Source organism: Populus nigra, chromosome 2 (assembly GCF_951802175.1).
Source record: "Populus nigra chromosome 2, ddPopNigr1.1, whole genome shotgun sequence".
Classification (NCBI taxonomy): Eukaryota; Viridiplantae; Streptophyta; class Magnoliopsida; order Malpighiales; family Salicaceae; genus Populus; species Populus nigra.
In genome coordinates this window covers 36145147-36165207 of record NC_084853.1, presented here as the reverse complement: position 1 = coordinate 36165207, position 20061 = coordinate 36145147, and the positions used below count along the sequence as shown (strand labels likewise).

The 20061-nt window shown below is 34.5% G+C and overlaps 4 protein-coding genes and 1 pseudogene across 6 annotated transcripts; 3 read left to right on the top strand and 2 right to left on the bottom strand.

Annotated features, from left to right (window-relative positions):
• Window positions 1-1341: 1341 nt before the first annotated feature.
• On the top strand, window positions 1342-5479 carry LOC133681937 (elongation factor Ts, mitochondrial). 3 transcript variants are annotated; one of them, XM_062105143.1, is made up of 9 exons: window positions 1342-1492; window positions 1756-2049; window positions 2154-2326; window positions 2445-2534; window positions 2702-2876; window positions 3079-3263; window positions 4303-4428; window positions 4641-4729; window positions 5214-5479. In XM_062105143.1, the coding sequence occupies exons 2-9, from the start codon at window positions 1758-1760 to the stop codon at window positions 5257-5259; spliced, it is 1176 nt and encodes a 391-aa protein (XP_061961127.1). In that variant the 5' UTR covers window positions 1342-1492; window positions 1756-1757; the 3' UTR covers window positions 5260-5479. The 3 variants fall into 3 exon arrangements, 2 of the variants coding, with proteins under 2 accessions (XP_061961127.1, XP_061961128.1); XM_062105144.1 differs by having other exon boundaries at window positions 1388-1492; window positions 1737-2049; XR_009836586.1 differs by lacking the exon at window positions 5214-5479 and having other exon boundaries at window positions 4307-4428.
• Window positions 5480-7837: 2358 nt separating this feature from the next.
• Window positions 7838-9198, bottom strand: LOC133681938 (chlorophyll a-b binding protein 8, chloroplastic). The gene is made up of 3 exons (XM_062105145.1): window positions 8889-9198; window positions 8741-8799; window positions 7838-8633 (listed from the first exon to the last, which is right to left on the bottom strand). The coding sequence occupies exons 1-3, from the start codon at window positions 9036-9038 to the stop codon at window positions 8018-8020; spliced, it is 825 nt and encodes a 274-aa protein (XP_061961129.1). The 5' UTR covers window positions 9039-9198; the 3' UTR covers window positions 7838-8017.
• A 2605-nt stretch (window positions 9199-11803) lies between these two features.
• On the top strand, window positions 11804-13754 carry LOC133681979 (ultraviolet-B receptor UVR8). The gene is made up of 4 exons (XM_062105192.1): window positions 11804-12306; window positions 12440-12656; window positions 12790-13105; window positions 13189-13754. The coding sequence occupies exons 1-4, from the start codon at window positions 11987-11989 to the stop codon at window positions 13671-13673; spliced, it is 1338 nt and encodes a 445-aa protein (XP_061961176.1). The 5' UTR covers window positions 11804-11986; the 3' UTR covers window positions 13674-13754.
• Window positions 13755-16050: 2296 nt separating this feature from the next.
• Window positions 16051-18285, top strand: LOC133682514 (uncharacterized). The gene is made up of 6 exons (XM_062105875.1): window positions 16051-16271; window positions 16363-16394; window positions 16475-16681; window positions 16904-16954; window positions 17801-17865; window positions 17944-18285. Exons 1-6 carry the CDS (start codon window positions 16189-16191, stop codon window positions 18046-18048), a joined length of 543 nt encoding a protein of 180 aa, XP_061961859.1. The 5' UTR covers window positions 16051-16188; the 3' UTR covers window positions 18049-18285.
• A 413-nt stretch (window positions 18286-18698) lies between these two features.
• LOC133682515 (uncharacterized) lies at window positions 18699-20061 on the bottom strand (annotated as a pseudogene).

Genomic DNA, 20061 nt, shown 5'->3' with positions numbered 1-20061 from the left:
TATATCAATCTCATGGATCCATTTTTTTTTTCTTGATTTCAATCTTCAACATTAAATCTATTGGAGATGGAACTTCATAATTTTTTTATTCGTTTTCTATAAATTTATCTTAATTTTATGACCTAGATTGTGGGTTTAACATGTTAATTAAGGTTAACTCGGATCATTACTGCCTTTTCTAATTTTATTTTTTTATTTCATCATTCAACATTAGGTTAGTTAGAAATTGGGCTTCAAGTTTTTTTTATTTGCTTTCTATAGGATTATCCTTATCTCATGACTCAGGTCACGAGTTTTGTAGGTTGACATGAGTTGACTTTATTTATTTATTTTTATCTTTTTTAATTATATATTTTCTAATTTGGCTTCATAATTTTTTCTGATTTGTTCTCTATAAGGTTATTTCAATCTAATAACATGGATTACGAGTTTGATAAGTTAATTCGGATTGACTTGATTCTCTTTTTGGATCATTTTGTAATTGAATATTGTTTTTTCAATTTCACCCTCCAACAAATCAATCTTATTTTTTTATATATTTAATTGTTTTTTTCAATTTTATATTTCAATATTAGGTTGTTTGAGAATTGAATTTCGTATTTTTTTAATTTGTTTTTTGTAAAGTATCTCAATATCATTGATTTAGTTTTTTTCTCTTCTCTATTTCAACCTTTAATATTGAATATGTTGGAAATGGAGATTCATAATTTTTTTATTTGATTTTTATAAAGTTATTCAATCTCATGAATCAAGTTGGGAGTAAGGTAGGATACCCAGGTTCACTCGGGTAGGGATTTTTTGACATTTTTTTAATCTATTTTTTTTTTAATTTTTTCTTTCAACATTAGGATTTTTAGGAATTGACCTTTATGATTTATTTTTATTTGTTTTCTATAAAACTATTACACTTTCATGACTTAAATCGTAAATTTGACAAGTTAATTCAGGTCAATTTAGTATTTTATCATTATAATATTTGAAAAAAAATATCATCCAATATATTACCTTATAAATATTTTAAACAAATATTTTTCAATGTACATTATATTTTGAGTTTTTGATTGAAAAAAAATTCTTATTAAAAAACATGTTAGTAACGTTTGAATTTTTTTCTTTATATTAAAAAAATGCCCCTACTCGCAATGTAGCTCATAAAATGATTCAGTAATAATTCTTGCCCCATTTATTTTTACATTTAAAAATCACTCTTACAAAAATTAAAATAAAAATTTCTTCAAGTTAATTATTGTTTTTTGGATTACAGCACCTAATAACAATATCTGGTGAGAGTTCTGAGGTTACACAATTAGAGTTGAGCCCGAAACACACAAGCAGTGGCCCAGCCCAAAGCAGAAAAGAAGGCCTCTACTCTCCTCTCCTGTTCAGAAATCATAAAAACACACACAAAATCGATCGAGTGGAATCATCAGCGCCACCACTCCCTTCTTCAATCCTCTTTTCCATTTGATTCGACCGCACTTTTTAGTTTCAGGTTAGTTTTTCTGTCTTTTATATATATACACACACTAAGAAGAAGAAAAAAAGTCTCTTCAAACTCATTTTGTGGAATCAGCAGCGCCACCACTCCCTTCTTCAATTTATTTATTTATTTATTTATGTATTTAATATATATGCAAAACCCTACTCATTTTGTGGGCAGGTTTTTGGGCTATTCTAATATTTTCTGTTCTTGAAATTGAAATAGTTTTTCTCTTTTGAATTTTCATGTTATTAAGACTGTATAGGTTTTTGTAGAAATGGCTCTATGTAGAAATGCTAAGGGTCCTCTTTCAAGAATGCTAACTACCAGGCCGGGTGTTAGCTATGGACAAAGATATTCTACAGCAGCCACTGCCACTCCCATTTATCAGTCTGCAGATGACAAAACTGCATTTAGATATGCATTTGGAGTGCTTTCACGGCGATTTTGCTCTCAAACGCCTCCTGCTGCAGCAGTCCAAATGAGTCTCATTAAGCAATTGAGAGAACGGACTAGCGCTCCTATCAAAGATGTCAAGGCTTCTCTTGTCCAATGCAATTGGGATATTGGTAAGAGAATGGATGAAAGAGAAATTGGAATTATTTTATTTTATTTCGTAATTTTTGTGGTTTTGAATTTGGGATGTGGTGGATTAATTTTTCTGTACATGCAGAGGCGGCACAGACGGATTTGAGGAAAAGAGGGAAAGTTTTGGCAATGAAAAAGGCGGGTAGAGTTGCCACTGAAGGATTGCTTGCATTGGCTCAGAATGAGGGGAAGGCTGCTGTTATTGAACTTAATTGTGAAACTGACTTTGTTGCCAGAAATGAAATTTTCCAATACTTGGTTAGTTTGTAGTTTTTTTCACTTTTCGTTGTACTAGCCTTCTTTGGGGATTTAAAGTTGCCTCCAAGTTCTCCATGGTTAATGTTCCGGACCATATTCTGTTATTGTGATAATGCAGGCTTTAACTTTAGCAAAGCAGGCTTTGTTGGTTGAAAATGCTTCTCAGCTGGTCTCTGGGGTCCATCCTGTAGGTCTCGAGTCTCTGGAGGTGAGATGATACTTTTTTGTTTACAATTACTTTTCCTGGGATAATTTTCAGTAGCTCATACTGTGGTATCTGACTTAAATTAGGTTTTGAGTTCCCCAACATATTAGGATCTGTTAGTGAAATTGGGTTTCTTGGATGTTATGAGTGAATAATTTTATCCTAATCAGGAGTTGAAGTTAAATCTTGAACATCCAAAAATAAGTGGAGATACAACTGTTCAAAATGCAATTACAGAAGTGGCTGCAATGATGGGTGAGAATGTAAGACTCAGAAGGGGCTTTGTGATGTCTGCACCTTCACCCGGTATTCTTTCCACTTACCTTCATACTAGTCCTCAACCAGGTACAGTATTTTGGAAGTGCCTTCCTTTCTTTTCAAAGAAGATTTTATTCTTGCATGCACACACAGCACACACGCCCTTGGCCCATACTCATAGAATGCTCAACAGAACATGCCATGATTTCCAAAATTTCATATGAGCTAGAGAGTCAGGGATACCGAAGAATCTCATTTGGCTTGCGCCACCTTATGTTCATGGATGTAGGTTTGGGCCGTATTGTGGGACTTTTATCTCTTGAGATAGAAGATGGGAATTCTCCGTTGGAGGCTCTCCAGCGTGTTGGATCAGAATTGGCTGTGCATCTGGTAGCAGCAAAACCATTATTCTTGACGAAGGAAGGTGTTTCCTCTGATGCATTAGAGAGTGAACGTGAAATTCTTAAGTCTCAGGTAAATTGTTACTTTTGAATCCATGCTAGCTCTGTCAGTAGATCTTAGAAGTCCATCTTGATTTGTTCTATTTCTCTGTTGTTGGATAACCATGATGTTAGATCTGAGAAGCCCATCTTACTTTGTTCTATTTTTCATACCTGCTTTTAGTCATTTGTTTTGAACTTTCAAAGATCTCTTTCTGAAGTATTTTCTTGTTATATCGTAGTTCCGACCTTTTTCTTTTGGGCTACTCTAAGACATTTATAACCTAATTTAGCTTTGTGGATGCATCTTTGCTTTGATGATTGTACCTTTTCCATTTGAAGGGTTAGTTTGTGGTTTTAGATGTTGCATATGTGATGCTATCCACCAAACTGAAGCAACAGGGTACTGCAAGATATTATGCTATTGGATCCTAGGCAGATGATGAAATATAAAATCCAATGAGAAATTGATAAAATCAAGATGATGACATGGGCAGTATCAAATCTTTTGGTATGATGCATTTCTTAGGAGTTAAGTGTTATTGCATGAATATTGGTTATGTTATGACAAAAATATGGGTTGAGGTTTTCTGACAAAAAAGGATAGATTTGGGCTGTGAAAAGTATTGATTTCACTGATGATTGGACATTAAAGGAACTACAAATACAAAGGAATTGGTGCTGCTGATTTCAAGGTTCATCTCAGTTGGGTTTGCATCAGAAAACGTTCATTTTGGAACTTCCTGTGGGAGATGCTATTTCTATTACTATTTTTCTTTGGTCATATTGCTGCATCATTATATTATTGTGTAAAAAAGATGCATGTCAGTCAATGTTAGATTAAATATGACATAGACAAACTACATGCAGTAACCTGTACAATATAGATTGATTGAGGCATGTTAACATGTAGATCCTTCTGTTGTGAAGGATGTTCTAATGGTTATGCTGAAAAGTTCTCTACTTTTTTTGTTCATTTTTTGGTAGGTTAATGTACTTTACAACTGTTTTCTAATTGATTTATTTTTCCATGTAAAGATTTTAATTATTAATAATGGGTTTTTATATGTCAGGCAGAAAGTACAGGGAAGTCTCAAATGGCCATAGAGAAAATGGTGGAAGGCCGTTTGCGTAAATACTACGAGGAAGTTGTTTTGATGGAGCAAAAATTTGTTATGAATGATACAATGAACGTAAAGGTATTCCAGGCCACCATCTTTCTCTCCATCACACACACACACACTCTGCACAAGCGTGTGAATGTGTCTTGTTTGTGCACACTCTCTCTACCTCTCACTTACACAGACACAACACTCTGCGCAAGCATGTGAATATGTGTCTTGTTTGTGTGTGCATCATATGATTTATACAATGCAATTGTAAAAAAAGTGTCTTACATGCTGCCTCACAGACACTGCTCAGCAATCTATCCAAGGAAGTGGGCTCACCTGTGAAGATAGGTAACTTTTTCAGAATGGAAGTTGGAGAGGGAATTCAAAGGTATAGAATGTTTTTCACCTGGAAGAAAACATAGATCTAGTGACTAGGGAATAAGGATTTTTTTAACAATTATGTCTTCTCCTCTCTTTGCAACTTATTTGGTATTTCAATATTCCAAAGGCAAGGAATAACCATCTTTGTGCCCATAAATTTACTCAGCCTTGATGACCACGGGAAACTATCCCTATCCTGGTATGAACCTTTGATGCCATTTTCAGAAAGCCTGGTGGCATTCTGCATGTAACCATGTTACACTGTAACAGATATGGTGCATGGTCTCTGAATAGCAGCAAATAAACGTGACTTCACAATTAATACTGGTTTGTTAACACTATTGTACAACTGTTTTCTTGTACCTTGGCTCATTATGTTTGATGGCAGTTGAGGAATTAATACCTGCTAGTTATGAGAAAATCATAAAGCCTGCAGAAAAGACCTAATTTCCCCCCTTTATGTTTGGTATTCTAACTGGTGTAGTTTTCAGGGAGGAGGCGTTGAGTGCAGATGAACCAGCGGCTCAGGCAGCTTGATTTTAGGAGATGCTCTTCCTTGATCTGTGTAGCTCATGAAGATAGGCGATAACAAGTTAAAAGATGTGATTCTGAAGTTGAGGGCCATCGTGCTTTTGTAACAATTTAATGGCCAGTGTGTTCTGCTAGCAGATGCTATTTTTAATGCAATGCCGAGATGAATTTGTAACGATAATTTTGTTATTGGCCACGAGTATGAAATGCTGCTTCCTTTCTCATACACAGGATTTGAGCTTCTATACACATACTGGGAAAAATTATATATTGAACTGTTAACCATTTGTTCTCTATTTGAATCTGGCCCAGGGTAGGGTGATGGACTTTTCTTTTGTGGTTATAGTTGAACTTGCCGAGAGGCAGAAAAGCCTCGCATACAGTATATTTTTACCCTAGGTGGAAGGGGAAACTAGAAGCGAAAAAGTCAACCCGAATGTTTGATATTTTGAAAAAGTTAACCAGAAAGTTAACACATTTATCTTTACCTTCCCCTGCAGATGTTCTCAAGAACGGTGCATCTATTTGGTTGTGGGCAATTCGTTACAATCAAACCTTTAGCCACAAAAGGTACAAAATATTAGTTTATGTTGTTCTATCTACGTTTAATCCTGCACATAAGCTCCCATGTATTAGAGCTGTTCGAATTTGAACTTGTTACTAACCCTTTAATATAAAAGCATGGGTGCTTGTACAGAAGTTAGATGACCTCAATGTATAAATGCAATAGTCTATAGTTTTAAACTAGATAGGTAATCCTGCCACACCAGCCACAACCAAAAGAATTTTAACTTAGAAAAGGGATCCTTAGGCAACGATAGTATTTTAAGAAAGTAAGAAAAACTCGAAACTTGAGTTATTAACTTGACTGAATTTAATAAAATTAAGTAATGTAATAATCTGATTTAAATTATAGACAGCGATAACAGATAAAATATACATAAAACATTTGGCAACAATTAGCTAAAACACATGAGTTGTTAATATCATACCCTAAAGGAAAAAAAAAAGAAAAAATCATTGAAGACTCATCATTATTCTACTGTGAACATCACCCACCAACGAAAAGCTTGATAAGACGGTTTGAACCTCACTACAAAAGGCTACACAACGACATCAAAAGAAGTGCATGAGTCATCAGAGGAACACCCTAGAAAAGAAAACCGAAAAAAACAAAAGGAAGTGAGCATATTTCTATATTCAATCAATCAATTAATTCTATTTAATTCAAGAATAAAATTCATTTTAAAAAATAAATTTAACAAAGAACAATAAATAAAAAGAGCTGAGATAACTCAATTAAATAAATAAACAAACAAAAGATGTGGCAAGTTGAAAAAAAATAGAGTTCAACCTTGAATTAAATAAATATTGAAAGATGAAACTGAACAAACATCATCTTAAAAACAAAATTAAAAAAAACAAAGCAATCTCGAGTGAATCTCATAAAGTTAGGTTAATTTCCAAAACTTTCAACCTATGAAATTCTAGACAAGATTTTAACCAAAAAGTTTAAATTCAAACCAATTAAATGTTAAAGGATGAAATAAAACAAGAAAATATCAATCTAAAAAATCTTGCAAGGGAAAAAAATAAAAAAAAATAAGGATAAAATCCAATAGGAAAAAAAATAATATATAGAGGGTGAAATAAAAAAAAAATCATTCTAAAAATTTCTCAAATTCTATAAATAATAATTAAAAAAATAAGGATCAAATTTGACAAAGCAAAAGATTGAATGAGGATGAAATCAAAATAAAATTTTAAATTTAGAAATTATTTCAAATAAAACAAATAACAACTGAAAAAATAAAGACTAGAAAAAAAAAGAAGAAGTTTAGTGATTGATTTGAAAAGTTGTTCGGCGGGCATAAACACCAAAAAAGAGAGAAAAAAAACAAAAAAGAAAAAAAAATGGTCATTAACTCTAAATCAAAGATTATTTCTGATACGACACCAGATCATAAAGAAAACGTTGAGATGAACTAAAAGCCACCCTGAAATAATAATTTTGCTAGAATCATTTGCATGCGTCGTTTGAATGCAGCAAAGCAACGCGCACATCAATGTTTTTTTAATTACTTTTGATTTATGAAAAGACCAAACTGCCCCCACCCCAACCCATTAATCACTACAAAAAAAAAATTAGCTTAACGTAAAAATACGTCTGACCAAAGGGTAAAAATTTAAACTTCAGGGTAGCTAGGTTTTTTTTAATATACAAGAAAGATATAAAAAAGCCATCCACTTTTAGTTAAATTTTTTTTATTATAAGGGTAAATAGATTATTTAACTCTACACATTCTGTAACCCTCAATTTATTTATTTATTTTAAGAGCAGTGATATAAACTTATTGTGCCATCAAAAAAATAAAATACCAATCCTATCCCAATCAGTTTAAAAGTACAAAAATATTCCTATTATTATAAAAATGATTCTACCCATTAGATTTTTTTAAAAGGGCAAAGCAGGTGAAAGCTTCCCGTCGACGGTTTTTATTTATTTTATTTTTTTCAATTTTGTGAGTTGGTTCGATTCTCTAGCTTCATCACAGGTGCCATCGCTGCTGTGTACCCGAGCACATACCTGTAATGGCCATTAAGCTGCTTCATTATCTCAAGAGAAACAAGAGAGGGAGATTTTCTTACAGAGAATTACAGAAGAGCTTTTCACACAATGGTTACAATGAGTAGGAGAGGACTGGAAAGGAGTTCAGGGGGGGGGGGGGGTCTATTCCTATCCCCAAACAGGCAAGAATGAGCCCTAATGAAATTTAAGGCTGGTCAAGATATTGTTGTGGACAGGATCGGCCAGGTGATCCAGGAGGTTTTGGTATGGTCCGACTCCGGTCACGAGACCTTGCACAAAGTAACCCAAGATGGCCAACATAGCCAACCTGCCATTCTTCACCTCCTTCAACTTCAAGTCTTTCAACGACTTCTCGTCTTTCCCAAATCCAAGGGGGTTAAACAAGGGTCCGCCAGGGTAGGCTGGTTCTCCGGACCCACCCAAGTACTTCTCGAATCCCAGGAAATACTGCTTGCCCATGGAACCTGGTTTTGCCCAGTCCTGGAATCTCCTGTGCTCTGCGAATCCCATGAGTGCCATCTCGAAAACAAACAGCGTGTATGGATCTGCCCAGTAGCTGTATGTCCCGGCCGGTGGGATGACACCAGTCCTGAACCAAGGGAGGGCGGTCTCCGGAGGTATGAGGCCAGCCTTTCCAAGAATTTCTGGTGCAATGGCACCAACCGCCCCCAACATGGCATATCGTCCGTTAATGATCTCACCGTAGGCTAACCATTTTGGCTCAATGAAACCTCCTGTGCCTTCAGGGTCTGAAAGTCCGAGTGGGTCGAATCCGAAGTCACCTGGAAGGCTATAGAGTAGAAATTTCGAAGAGGAAAAGCGAATTAGATGCCGACTTAATTAATTTACTCAATGATCACTTCTGTGTGTATATATATATATCCATGCATGATTTACCTGCCATCCAAGTAAGACAGGCTTTGTTTCGATGCGAACCACAGCTGCCTGTCTCCTTGCTGAAGAATTGAGAATTGCGACGTGAGCAGCACTGGCCTCTACTGAATATTTGTAAATGAAATCAGGGAAAGAAGCAGATCGATCATACCTTAACAGGGGGAGTAGAAGCTGCTCTAACAACAAAAGAGCTTTTCCTTGAGGACACGAATGGTGACTGGGTTGGTCTTGCTCCTAGCACTTTCCTAGCAGTCTCCACTGAAGAGGTAAGAGATGATGACACGAGTGCTTGTGCTGCCATTTCTCCCCCTTTCCCTTATCCTTCTTCTTCTTCTTCTTCTTCTTCTTTCTGTGTTTTTGTGTGTGCGCGCCACACTACGACCACACAAGTATGACTCTGATAGACTGCAGCTCTCGCCTAGAACAAGCAAAAAACAAGGGAGGGAATAAGGGCCAAATTAAGGTAAACCACAACTTGTGGGCTTGAAATCATGGCTGACAGGAGATGTGGCCCAACTTTTAGATTAGGTTAGGATCTTGTTGTCCAACAGGGAACTCACACGTGGATTGATTACTTGGATAATGGATATTGTCATCAGTAGCGTGTGGATGGTGGAGAAGCTCCTTTGCCACATGGCTGCCTCTTCACCATTGCCCTTTCTTTTGGTCCCCCTCGGGATCCTCAAAAATCTTAGATTATCAATATCTTGTCGGTTTTTTTTTTCTTTTTCTTTTTTTAATAAACTGAAAAAAGTCTTGTTCATAATCATGGGCCGGAAAAACCGGGTTATTGCTTGCCTCAAGTCATGAAGCTAGGCCCATTTACAATTTTAGGCTGGTTTCATGTTGCTTTTTCACTTTTCAGTTTCAACAAAGATCGTTCATTCCGTGTGTTTTTTTGGGACAGAATAACCGGTATATCTTGTATTATTTTAATAAATAGAATAATCTTGAATAAATTTCAATTCCCTTTGATTCCCAGTATATTACAGATTTCTTGGCAAAATTTCAGCTGAGATGTTTCAGTTTCATTACATCTGTTTCATTTCGTGAATAATGTTTTGTTTTGTTTTTTTCATGCATTTTGTTCATTTTTTATTCTATGTTTTTTTTTTCTACTTTCATTTTTAACACTTGTTGGAGATTAAACTTCATAATTTACCACAGTTTTTTTTTGTGGTTTTCTCAATCTCATAATCTATATCTGGGTTTAGCGAATTAAATCAGTTGACTTACGTTATTTTTGTCTATTTTTAATATTTTTTTTTCAGTTTCATCATTCAACATTTGATTAATTATAAATTAGGTTTTGTCATTTGTCTCGGTTTGTTTTCTAAGAAGTTATTCTAGTCTCACGACTCATGTTATAGGTTTTATGAATTCATTTAGGAAGACTAAGGTCGTTTTATCTTTTCCATTTTTAGATTGAATTTTTTATAATTTCATCGTTCAACAATAGGTTTATTGAGAATTGAAATTTATAATTTGTTTTAATTTTTTTATTTGGGATTATCATGATCTCATAACTCGGGTTGATCCAATATTATTGTCTCAATATTTTTAAAAATAATATTGTCTTGAATTTTTCAGACAAATTATATTTTTATCAGTCATCTAGGTTGTTTTTTGACAATTCGAGTTGATCAAGTCTTATTAAATCAACTTTCATTTTTTTTTCTACTAGAAAAATTTTAGCCACGTCTAAATGTTTCTTTTCATATTAAAAAAATTGACTTGATCCATAGAGTAGTGCAGACCAACAATCTAGTAGTTATTAAATAAAAATGTTTAAATTTTAAAATTATATTTAGATACTTGCCTTGCTAATTGAATGACATAATTTTAAATTAATTTATTTTTATGTTTGAATTGAAATTTATATATTGAATTAATATTTAAATTATACACACACTAGTTTAAATGTAAAAAAATATTAAGAGTGTGGAGAATTTTGTAACAGTGTTATTAAACTTGACTAGATAGGTCAATTTTGAAATTTCCCGAATCAACTATTTATTTAACTTGAGTTTCTAATTAAACTGTATAGGAGCTGGCTCGACTTAAATTGATCGATTTTAGGTGCTCAAATGCAACCTTGATGACTAGTAAAAACATGACTTAGCTTTTTTTTTTTTTGAAGAAAAAATCAAGATAACAACTTTTTAAAAAATATTAAGACAATGACAGATTTGATTAATCTCAGTCCTCTCATGACCTACATCATGGACTTTAGGAATAAAAAAAATTAAAAGACCTAAAACGAAACAAAAATTCATATCTGGTCGATGGGTAAACTTGTCAAACTCGTGATTAAGTTACTTGGGTTAGCATGTCAAATCTATGAACTAGGTTATGAACTCCATTGGGAATCTAATTTGTTTTTTTTTTCAAAACAATTTTTTATTTTACTATATGATAACAACAATAGACAATTATGAAATCAAATACCAACCTAATATCAAGATGTTTTTTTTTATAACAAAAATGATGTCATTTTACTTTATAAAAAAATTGAAGTTACAAATCTAAATTTTCAACTATCCTAATATTAAAAAATAAAATTGATAAATTTCTTTTTAAAAAAATAAAAACAAAAATTTAATAGCAACAAAAAAAGAAAAAAAAACCACATGTTCAAGCCAAAATTTTAAAACCCGATTTGACCCGGCTAGTTGATCTGGGACCCAACCAACCCTAGACCAGAACCTGGCTAGGTTTAAGAAAAAAAGAGAAGATAAAAACTCGGTCAAAAATTTGTTAATTATTTTTTTTTAACAAAAACAATGATGTTTTGTTTTATAAAAAAATAAAATTAATCTGATATGACTCAATAATCCAATTAAAATATATAACTCGAGTCTTGGATAGAGTATTCTACCTAAATGGGTTTGGAAATTATGGTTCAAGCAACACAAAAAAGCGAGGAAAAAAAAAAGTTAGTAAGAAAAGTTACAGTGTTATACCGAATGCTTTAACTTTCTAGCTATTTATTAATGTTAATTGCAAAATTAAATATGAAAAAATACTGTAGCAATGAAGTATAGAGTATAGACATGCTTCGGCTTTTCTTTTAATAAACTCGAATGATCATTCCAATTAAAAAACAAAAAAACAAAACACCACCAACAACGGAATTGAGAAACTTTGGTTTAAGTTAAACAAAGACAAAGCAACAATGGAACTGAAAACCTTGGTTTCAAGTTAAACAAAGACCTAAATCACAATAAACTGAGAACGATAGTCAAGGAGATGCTTCGAATTCGAAGAGTGTTAAAGGAGAAGAAACTCCTGAATCTAATTGCAAGAAGCTCAAGAACAAGATGGATGAGCAGCGGTACAGAAGTGATGAGCTTTGGGGATGGGAGCCATGGAGCTCTGGGACTGCCCACTTCTCTGATAGGCCACGGTATGGATGCTTATGAGCCCACCCCCGTTACTGGGCTTCCCTCTGATATCACATCAGTCAGCGCGGGACACTACCACTCACTTGCCGTCACTTCTCATGGCCAGCTCTGGGCATGGGGTCGCAACCACGAAGTCCAGCTCGGCCGCGGCCTCCCTTCTCCCAGGTCACATTTTCATTAAACAAATTGCCTGCCAACTGTTTGTTTTATTTCCCCAACTTCACAGTTTTTAATTTGAAAAAACAGAGAACAAAAGATCCAATAAATAATTGTATGAACGTTGGTTGATCATAAGCAGAGATACATGGAATGAACCGAAGAGAGTAGAAGGGTTGGATCAAGTGCAAGTCACTGCTGCATTTGCATCTGGTGTTGTCTCTGCAGCGATCGGAGATGATGGGTCATTGTGGGTTTGGGGCAAGTCTAAGCGTGGACAGCTTGGTCTCGGCAAAGGCATAACAGAAGCTTCGGTGCCTTCTAAAGTTGAAGCACTTGAAGGTGAAAAGATAGCTAAGGTAGAATGAATTCTCATTTTTCTTGAGTAGCACCAGCGCAAGGCTACCCCATGTCGATATAATAACTACAGAATGTTTCGAGCAATCTAATTCGAAAGATGGGAAGCTTCTTGATTTCAATTTTCTTCAACAGGTATCATTTGGTTGGGGGCACACTCTCGCGCAGACTGTGGATGGAAAATTGTTTGGCTGGGGTTATCTGGCTGATGGTAGGTTAGGAAAGATGGGTGGTCTTGTTGAGGCATCTCCACTTGATTCCAGTATGAATGTAGTTAAACATGAAGTAATCACACAATCAACAGTGGAAGTTGCTGAAAGACTGGTTTTAGAAGGAATGGAGAAAGAAAAGGACATGCCGATAGTTTGGGATCCCTGTTCAGTAGAAGAATTAAAAGGAGTTGAAGTTGTAGACATTGCATGCGGGCTTGATCATTCTTTGGTTCTTTGCCGTGAGTAATGACATTACATAGTTGTGAATGTTAAAATGTGTTAAATGTGCATTGCTTATTTATTTTAGCTGTACAATTTTCAGGTGATGGCACTCTATTAAGCTCGGGGAGCAATGTATATGGACAACTGGGGAGGGCAAATCATGACATGGGATTTTCTCCGGTTGATATAAGCTTCCCGGCCTCGGCTATTGCATCAGGCCTCGGCCATTCTCTGGCAATTTGCCAAGCTAAATCACCAGAGGGAAAAGGAGATGCCACAAGTATAGTTTCATGGGGATGGAACCAGAGTTCCCAGCTTGGAAGGCCAGGGCCAGAGAATGTCCCAATGGAGGTTGAGGGACTGGCAGGGGAAACTGCTATCTTAGTGTCTGGAGGTCGAGTACATTCCATCGCTGTCACGTCTAAAGGAGAGGTGTGGGTTTGGGGCTGTGGTAGGAACGGCAGGCTTGGGCTAGGGAGCTCATGTGATGAAGCTGAACCAATTATGCTCGACAGTCTAGAAGGTTGTGAAGTTTTGCAAGCCGTGTCAGGCTTTGATCATAACCTAATCTTGATAGCTCAGTGAAAATATATAGTTTCAGACCACTTATGAACACATTTTTACGCTGCTATGCCTATCCACAAACACAGCTTCTTTTCGTAGCCATTTTCTTTCTTTATGGGTCCCTGAGATTTTTAATTGAGAAAGTTTTCGAATACAAAAAACTGAACTTATGGTCAATGAGTTCATATAAAAGAGACATGCAAGCTTAGGCTATTTTATTTTTGACCAGACACGTAGGCGTGGTCTCTTTTTAAAGAATTTTCTTTTATTTTTAATTTAAATTTTAATTAATACTCTTTTTCAATTTTTCTTAGTTGTTTAGCTTAGTTTTTCTCCAACTAGCAATTAATCTTTTGAATTGATTCTATAATTTCATAATACTTAAAAGAAATTATTGTAATTTATCTTTAATGTTTTTTTTTTACTTAGATCTTAGATAAATAAGTTGTATTTGTATGATGTATTTATAAAAACAAAAATCTTTTACACTTGGTGACCTAAAATTGCCTCTAAGATAAGTAAAAAATGTATAAAATAAAATGACAGTTAAAATAAAAAATTTTCATGTATGTTTGTTTCTAACAAGAAAAATCAGTTTCTCGTTCTAGTTTTTAATTAGCATTGACAAGTATTTTTTGACTTATAAATTTCTATATTTTTCGATTTATTTTATTAAGCTTAGATATTTAGCTTTTAATTTTCAGATAAAAAAATTCATGATATTTATAATGCGAGCACTATCTTTTCTTATGTTAAAAATTAACTTAAAATCTTATGCATAACATTACGTGGATATATAGACCAGTTTTTTTATTATATCTTAAAATTAATAAAAAAAGAATTATATTATTTTGTTAAAATATCGGTTACCATTAAAAAAAAACTACAAGTGCTTAGCCCAAACACTTTAGACCAAGAGTAAATTTATTGTACATTATAATAGTAAAGTGACAATTTTTTCTTTTACTTCAAAATTATTAAGCCTTGCAGAAAGGGTATATTAGTCTTTTTCAAATTGTCAAAAAATCATTTATGAATACAATGGGACTGAGCAGTAAGATCTTTACACATATATTCAATATATTAAAGTTACTTAATCACCTTTGAAAGTAAAACTTTCTAAACTTGGATGTAGGCTTTTTATCATTTTTTTTTAATTTTTTTCTAAACAATTAAGCATGATTTTTTCTAAACATCTAATTTGGTGTGCGTGACCCATTTTTTCTTATTCGTTCCCTCTCATCTCCTTATTTCATCATCGACACTGCAAAAAATAAAAGCAGCCATTTATCTTGTTATTTTTTTATATTTGATTATTAATTTTTTAATTTTTATTTATTTTATTTGTGATAATTTATGAAATTTATTTTTTTTTAATTTTTTATCTTTCAGATTTGGTCTTTATTCTTTTAATTAATATTTATTTTATTTGAGATGATTTTTAAATTGTGTTTTTTATAATCTTATCTTTTTTAATTTTTTTTTTTCTGTTAATTTGATCCTCATTATTTTAATTGCTATTTTTTTCTTGGCAATTTTATTAAATCAATTTTTTTTTATTTCATACTCCAACATTTAATTTGTTATAAATTGAGCTTCTTGATTAATTATGAGTTTAACATTTCACAGGTTGTGTGTTTGAAAGATTAACCTAAATTTAGAAAATTCACTTGAGTTTACTTATTTTTTTCCTTTTGTTTTAAACTCATGTTTTTTAGTTTCATCCTTAAACATTTATTTAATTGAAGATTGAACTCTTTTTTTTTCTTTCTTTTTATATGATTTTTTACTTATATTGATAATGACCTGAGTTATCCTATGTCTTTTTTTATTGTTCTCTGTTTAATTTATCTTTTTTTTTAGAAATTTTGTTTTTAATTTAATTTAATTAAATTATTAAATATAAGCATGAGATGCTCATCTCATGATATTTGAATTTTTTTGTTTTCTAGTTCATTGCTCTAATGACACATGCAACTTTTCTTGATGTCAACATGAAACCTTTCATATGACGTTTGAACCATCTTGATAAACTATTTCTAGTTATTGAGCGATAGTAGGTCTTTGATGGACTTTTCTTTTTTTCTTTCTCGAATATAATTAATTATTATTTTTTTATTTGCATTATTTATAATGGTATCTTTAAAATTATATTATTAAATTAATCGAACTTGTTGAACCCGATTAGTTAATGATTTTAATCTTGTATTTTTCTTATATTTTTTTCATTAACTTAATTTTTTTTTATTTAAGGAAAAATCTGACCAATGCAAAATTAACGCTCGTTAAAAAGAGTTATAGAGGAGTTAGGTCAAAATGAGTGAAACAAGAGGATGAAAATGAAATAAAATAGTAAGACTTCCGAGCAAATTGGTGGCGTAACAATAAATAATACTAGTATTAATTAGGAAGCAAAGTGACAGAAAAGGCGCGTGGGAAACAAACCAGCACACCTCTGGATCCTACCTGATTTCCCACAGGTAAGGTGTCGCGGTAAGCCTCCGATTCATCGACTGAGATAGAGAGACAGGGAGAGATGCTGGAAAACCCTACACCTGCTGCCACTGCTCCTCCTCCAGATTCCACAACAGTCAAGCGCTATGCTCCTCCCAATCAAAGGCACGCCTCCGCCTCCTTTTTTTAAGCTTTTAAATTTTTATCCCCTTCTATTTCTCACAAAAACCTCTTTGTTTGCTTGTTTGTTTTTCAGGAACCGTTCTCTCAATAGACGCAAATCAGGAGGTCAGTTTCTCGTTTTTAGTTAATTAATTAAATTTAATTTAAATTCTTGAAAATGAAATTCGGATTTTGGTCTGGTGCAGATCGGTTTGATAGAGGTAACAGTCTTTATCAAAATGATGGAGAGAAGAACCAGCAGCCACAATCACATGCTAATACAAGAAATAATATCCCGGATCATCATGGTGATGCAGGGAGCAGCAGTCTCCTCAATGACAACTCCTCTCCCCACACTTTAATACCATTAGAAGGATGCTGTCGCAGTGAGGCTTCTCAGCTTCTAAATGATCGTATGCACACTCCACTACTGTTCCTTTCAAGAATAAAAATAAAAATTTATTTAGTTAGTTGCTTATTTTCATCGCCAATCTAGGTTAACTGCTGAGCTGTGAAGCTCAAGCCCCCTTTCATTTTAGGCACTTTGAATGCTATTCATAACCTATCTGTTTTCTATTCCATGCTTTTCATACGTACATACATACATACATACATATATTTGTTTTCAAGTGCAGGTTGGGCAGCGATAATGCATAGCTACAATGATACATCGATAGATTTATCTGGTGAGTGAGTGGTATTATACTTGTTTGTTAGCTTTTTGATGTTGTGTTTTTCATTGCCTGTGTAAAAGTTGTATTTTTTATGTCATTTTGTTTATGCTAAGTTCCTTGACCGGTAGAGTTCTAATAAAATGATGTTTATGTTGATTGTAAAGTCAAGAGGACCTTTATTATGTCATATGTTAATTTTTGTGAATGTTGGACGGATCTTATAGCATATCGATGTTTGTATGGATAATGAGAGCTCGGAAATGGAAGAGAAAAGGAGTAGAATGAGTTGTGTTGTAACACCTCTTTCTATTGATGTCTATGATATTGATCTTATAGGTTGAACCAGCACTAGTGTTTTCTTCTAGGTACCAGAATTGTACAGGACTTTTAAGTTTTAATGGCAGTGTCTGGTGCTATCAACATTACTTTGATGTCTTACTGATATCCATCAGTATCTTTTCAGTGGTTGGATATACTGATATAGTTAAAGTTGTCAATAAGGCCACAACAAGGACAAATTTTTGCCTCTTGTCAAGTGGATTTTTTTTTGCAACGTTACTTCTAGATTTTAGTTGCTGTTGTTAGTTTGGGTGTATGATATGTCAGCGCTTTTGTTTTGTTTTGATTCTCTTGTAATGTGGTAGTCCTTTCCACTCTCCTGTCTATGGTGCTCGATTCTTTTCTTTGCAATTGGAACAAAAACAATGAAATATATTTCTGCCAGAACCTTGCAAGCATCTATATAGATGGCAGAAAGGCCATGTAGAATGCCTATGTGTGCTATCATGTATTGGGTAGTGTGTTTATTGATCCCTAGTTCCCCAGCAATATTGTTCTCTTCTTGTTTTTCATTTTCAGAAAGACCAGTTATGTATTCAGGAAGCAGCCCACCAGCATGGGGACAATTTAAACTCCCTCATCAGGTCAATCCCTCTCCCTCACCCGCTCTCCCTCACTCCCTCTCCCTCACTCATGTGATCTGCTATTGGATTGCTTTTCAGATAATGTCTCCAGTGAACAGTGTTGGAGCTCCTAATCCACAGATGGACTTCGCAAGTGAACTTCACCGTGCAGTTCAGAATGCCAAAGCCAGTTATGAGAACTAGCACTACCGTATCACTGCACGAGGCAAATGCTATTTCTGGATCTGGAATCATGTAATGATTTCTTGGTGTTTATTAAAACCCAAAACATGGTACTTATTTAGAGATGTTATTTATGAAGACAGTCGATGGTCCTTTTGTGTAGACATGACCTTGCGAAAGTGAGAATGTGCTACTTATGACTTATGTATACTATTGCCCCTGTGCGGTTCAAATGTTACTGAGGTTCTCTTTATGCAAGAGCGAAATGCAGGGCATGTTTGTGTGCTTGTTGGATGATCTGGCATATGTAGTCCTGTTATGATGTGATGGAATCATGGAAGTGCGAGTGATTGCATGACGAGCCTCGAGAATTTTCATGGAATTTACTGTGATTATCAAGCTTTCACTATTTATAAGTTGCAATAATGGAAATTGCATTTTCATATTGGTCAACGTCAACTTCTTGCTACATTAGTTTAACCTGGCATTACAGGAATACTGGCTTCCTTAAGATCTGTCACCGTTTTGTCACGCTCTTGTTTCGACAAGCTCCCGAGATCTTGATCCCCAGGGAACTCTTTTCTTCCTCAATATATTACTCTCTCTCTCTCTCTCTCTCTCTCTCTCTCTCTTTTCAGGCTTCATGCAACTAGATATCAACAGTCTCTACCTTACATAACGGTATGTAACATCTTTGCTATTTAACATAAATGCAAAACAATTGGTGATTTTGTTTGTCTTACATCATCTCGAATGAATAGAAGAAACTTTAATCAGGTGACTTGTGAGTGGCTACCCTTTCCACACAGGAATGATTCCTTGAGCTGCCAAGCGTTTTTCCACCCAAAACACGATGTGTTTTTCAGTAATTTTCTTCTCATCGATCAGAAAAGGCTCAACTGTGCTGACTCCTGAACCATAGGATGATAGAGAAAACCCTTTTGGACCTGCCCCAACAAGGAAATGATGCCAGTTGTTTTTGTTACTTGTAAGATGAAATATTGACAGGCTATACCATAGTTTTAACTCTCAAGCTGCCATCAAATAAAAGTTACCTGTGAGTCCATCAGGGAAGAAGGCCCAAAATGAATAAGGAGTGCCCTTCTGTAGAAAGGAGCCTTCCAACTGGGATTTTTAATATACCAATAGAAAGATTAATTGCTGTTAAGAGGTTGGATCCATTTATGACATTTTAGGCAAAAACACTGCAAAGAAACAAGATGGGATGCTTACTCTGTTGTCTGTGAAAGATAGCTCGAGTTCAGTGATATCATCTTGAGCCTCAAGAGTAGCTTTCAGAGAAGGGATCACATCCTCCTCCATCAGCTGAGCAAGTGGCTTGGCAGGAGCTTTCTTGGGTTTTGCTGGGGCCTTCTTTTCAACTGGCTTTACCTCCGTTGCATCAGCAGCAACTGACACGGTTCACTTACAATTTTAAAAACTGACACTTGAACACGACTAGACTTATTGCTATGAACCAAGAACATGTCAGCTTACCGGTGGAAGTGGACGATTCCTGCACAGCAGAGCACGTAATTCTTCTTCGCGATGATACCAACTTGCTGGCCATCTGCTGCTCTCATTCTCACAGACCATACAAAATGTTAAAGAGCTAAAATAAAATAGATTAAACAGACAATTAAGGAAGTGTGATTTATGTGACATGGAATGAATAAATAATTGCATGCATGTCAGAAATAGACGCATACCAAATGGAGTGGAGGAGAGGAGGTGGCTCTGCCATTCTTCCTGAAACATGAAGGTGATGACGGGAAGCTTGAAACTCCCACCGCTCCACCTCTTGTTGTCATATTTTAGAAATTTTGTTAATAACCCGAGGATTTCTTATTATCGTAGTCTCTGCGTTTTTTCAATGACCACTCATTTATCTTTTTTTTTTTTTTAATTATTATTTCACTTGCTCTTTATATGAGAAGAAAAACAGACTGATTGGAGGGCTAATCGTATACAAACTGGAAGAGAAGCAGCAGCGAGGAAAGAGAAAAGAGTCTTCTGATCCACACAATGTTTGGT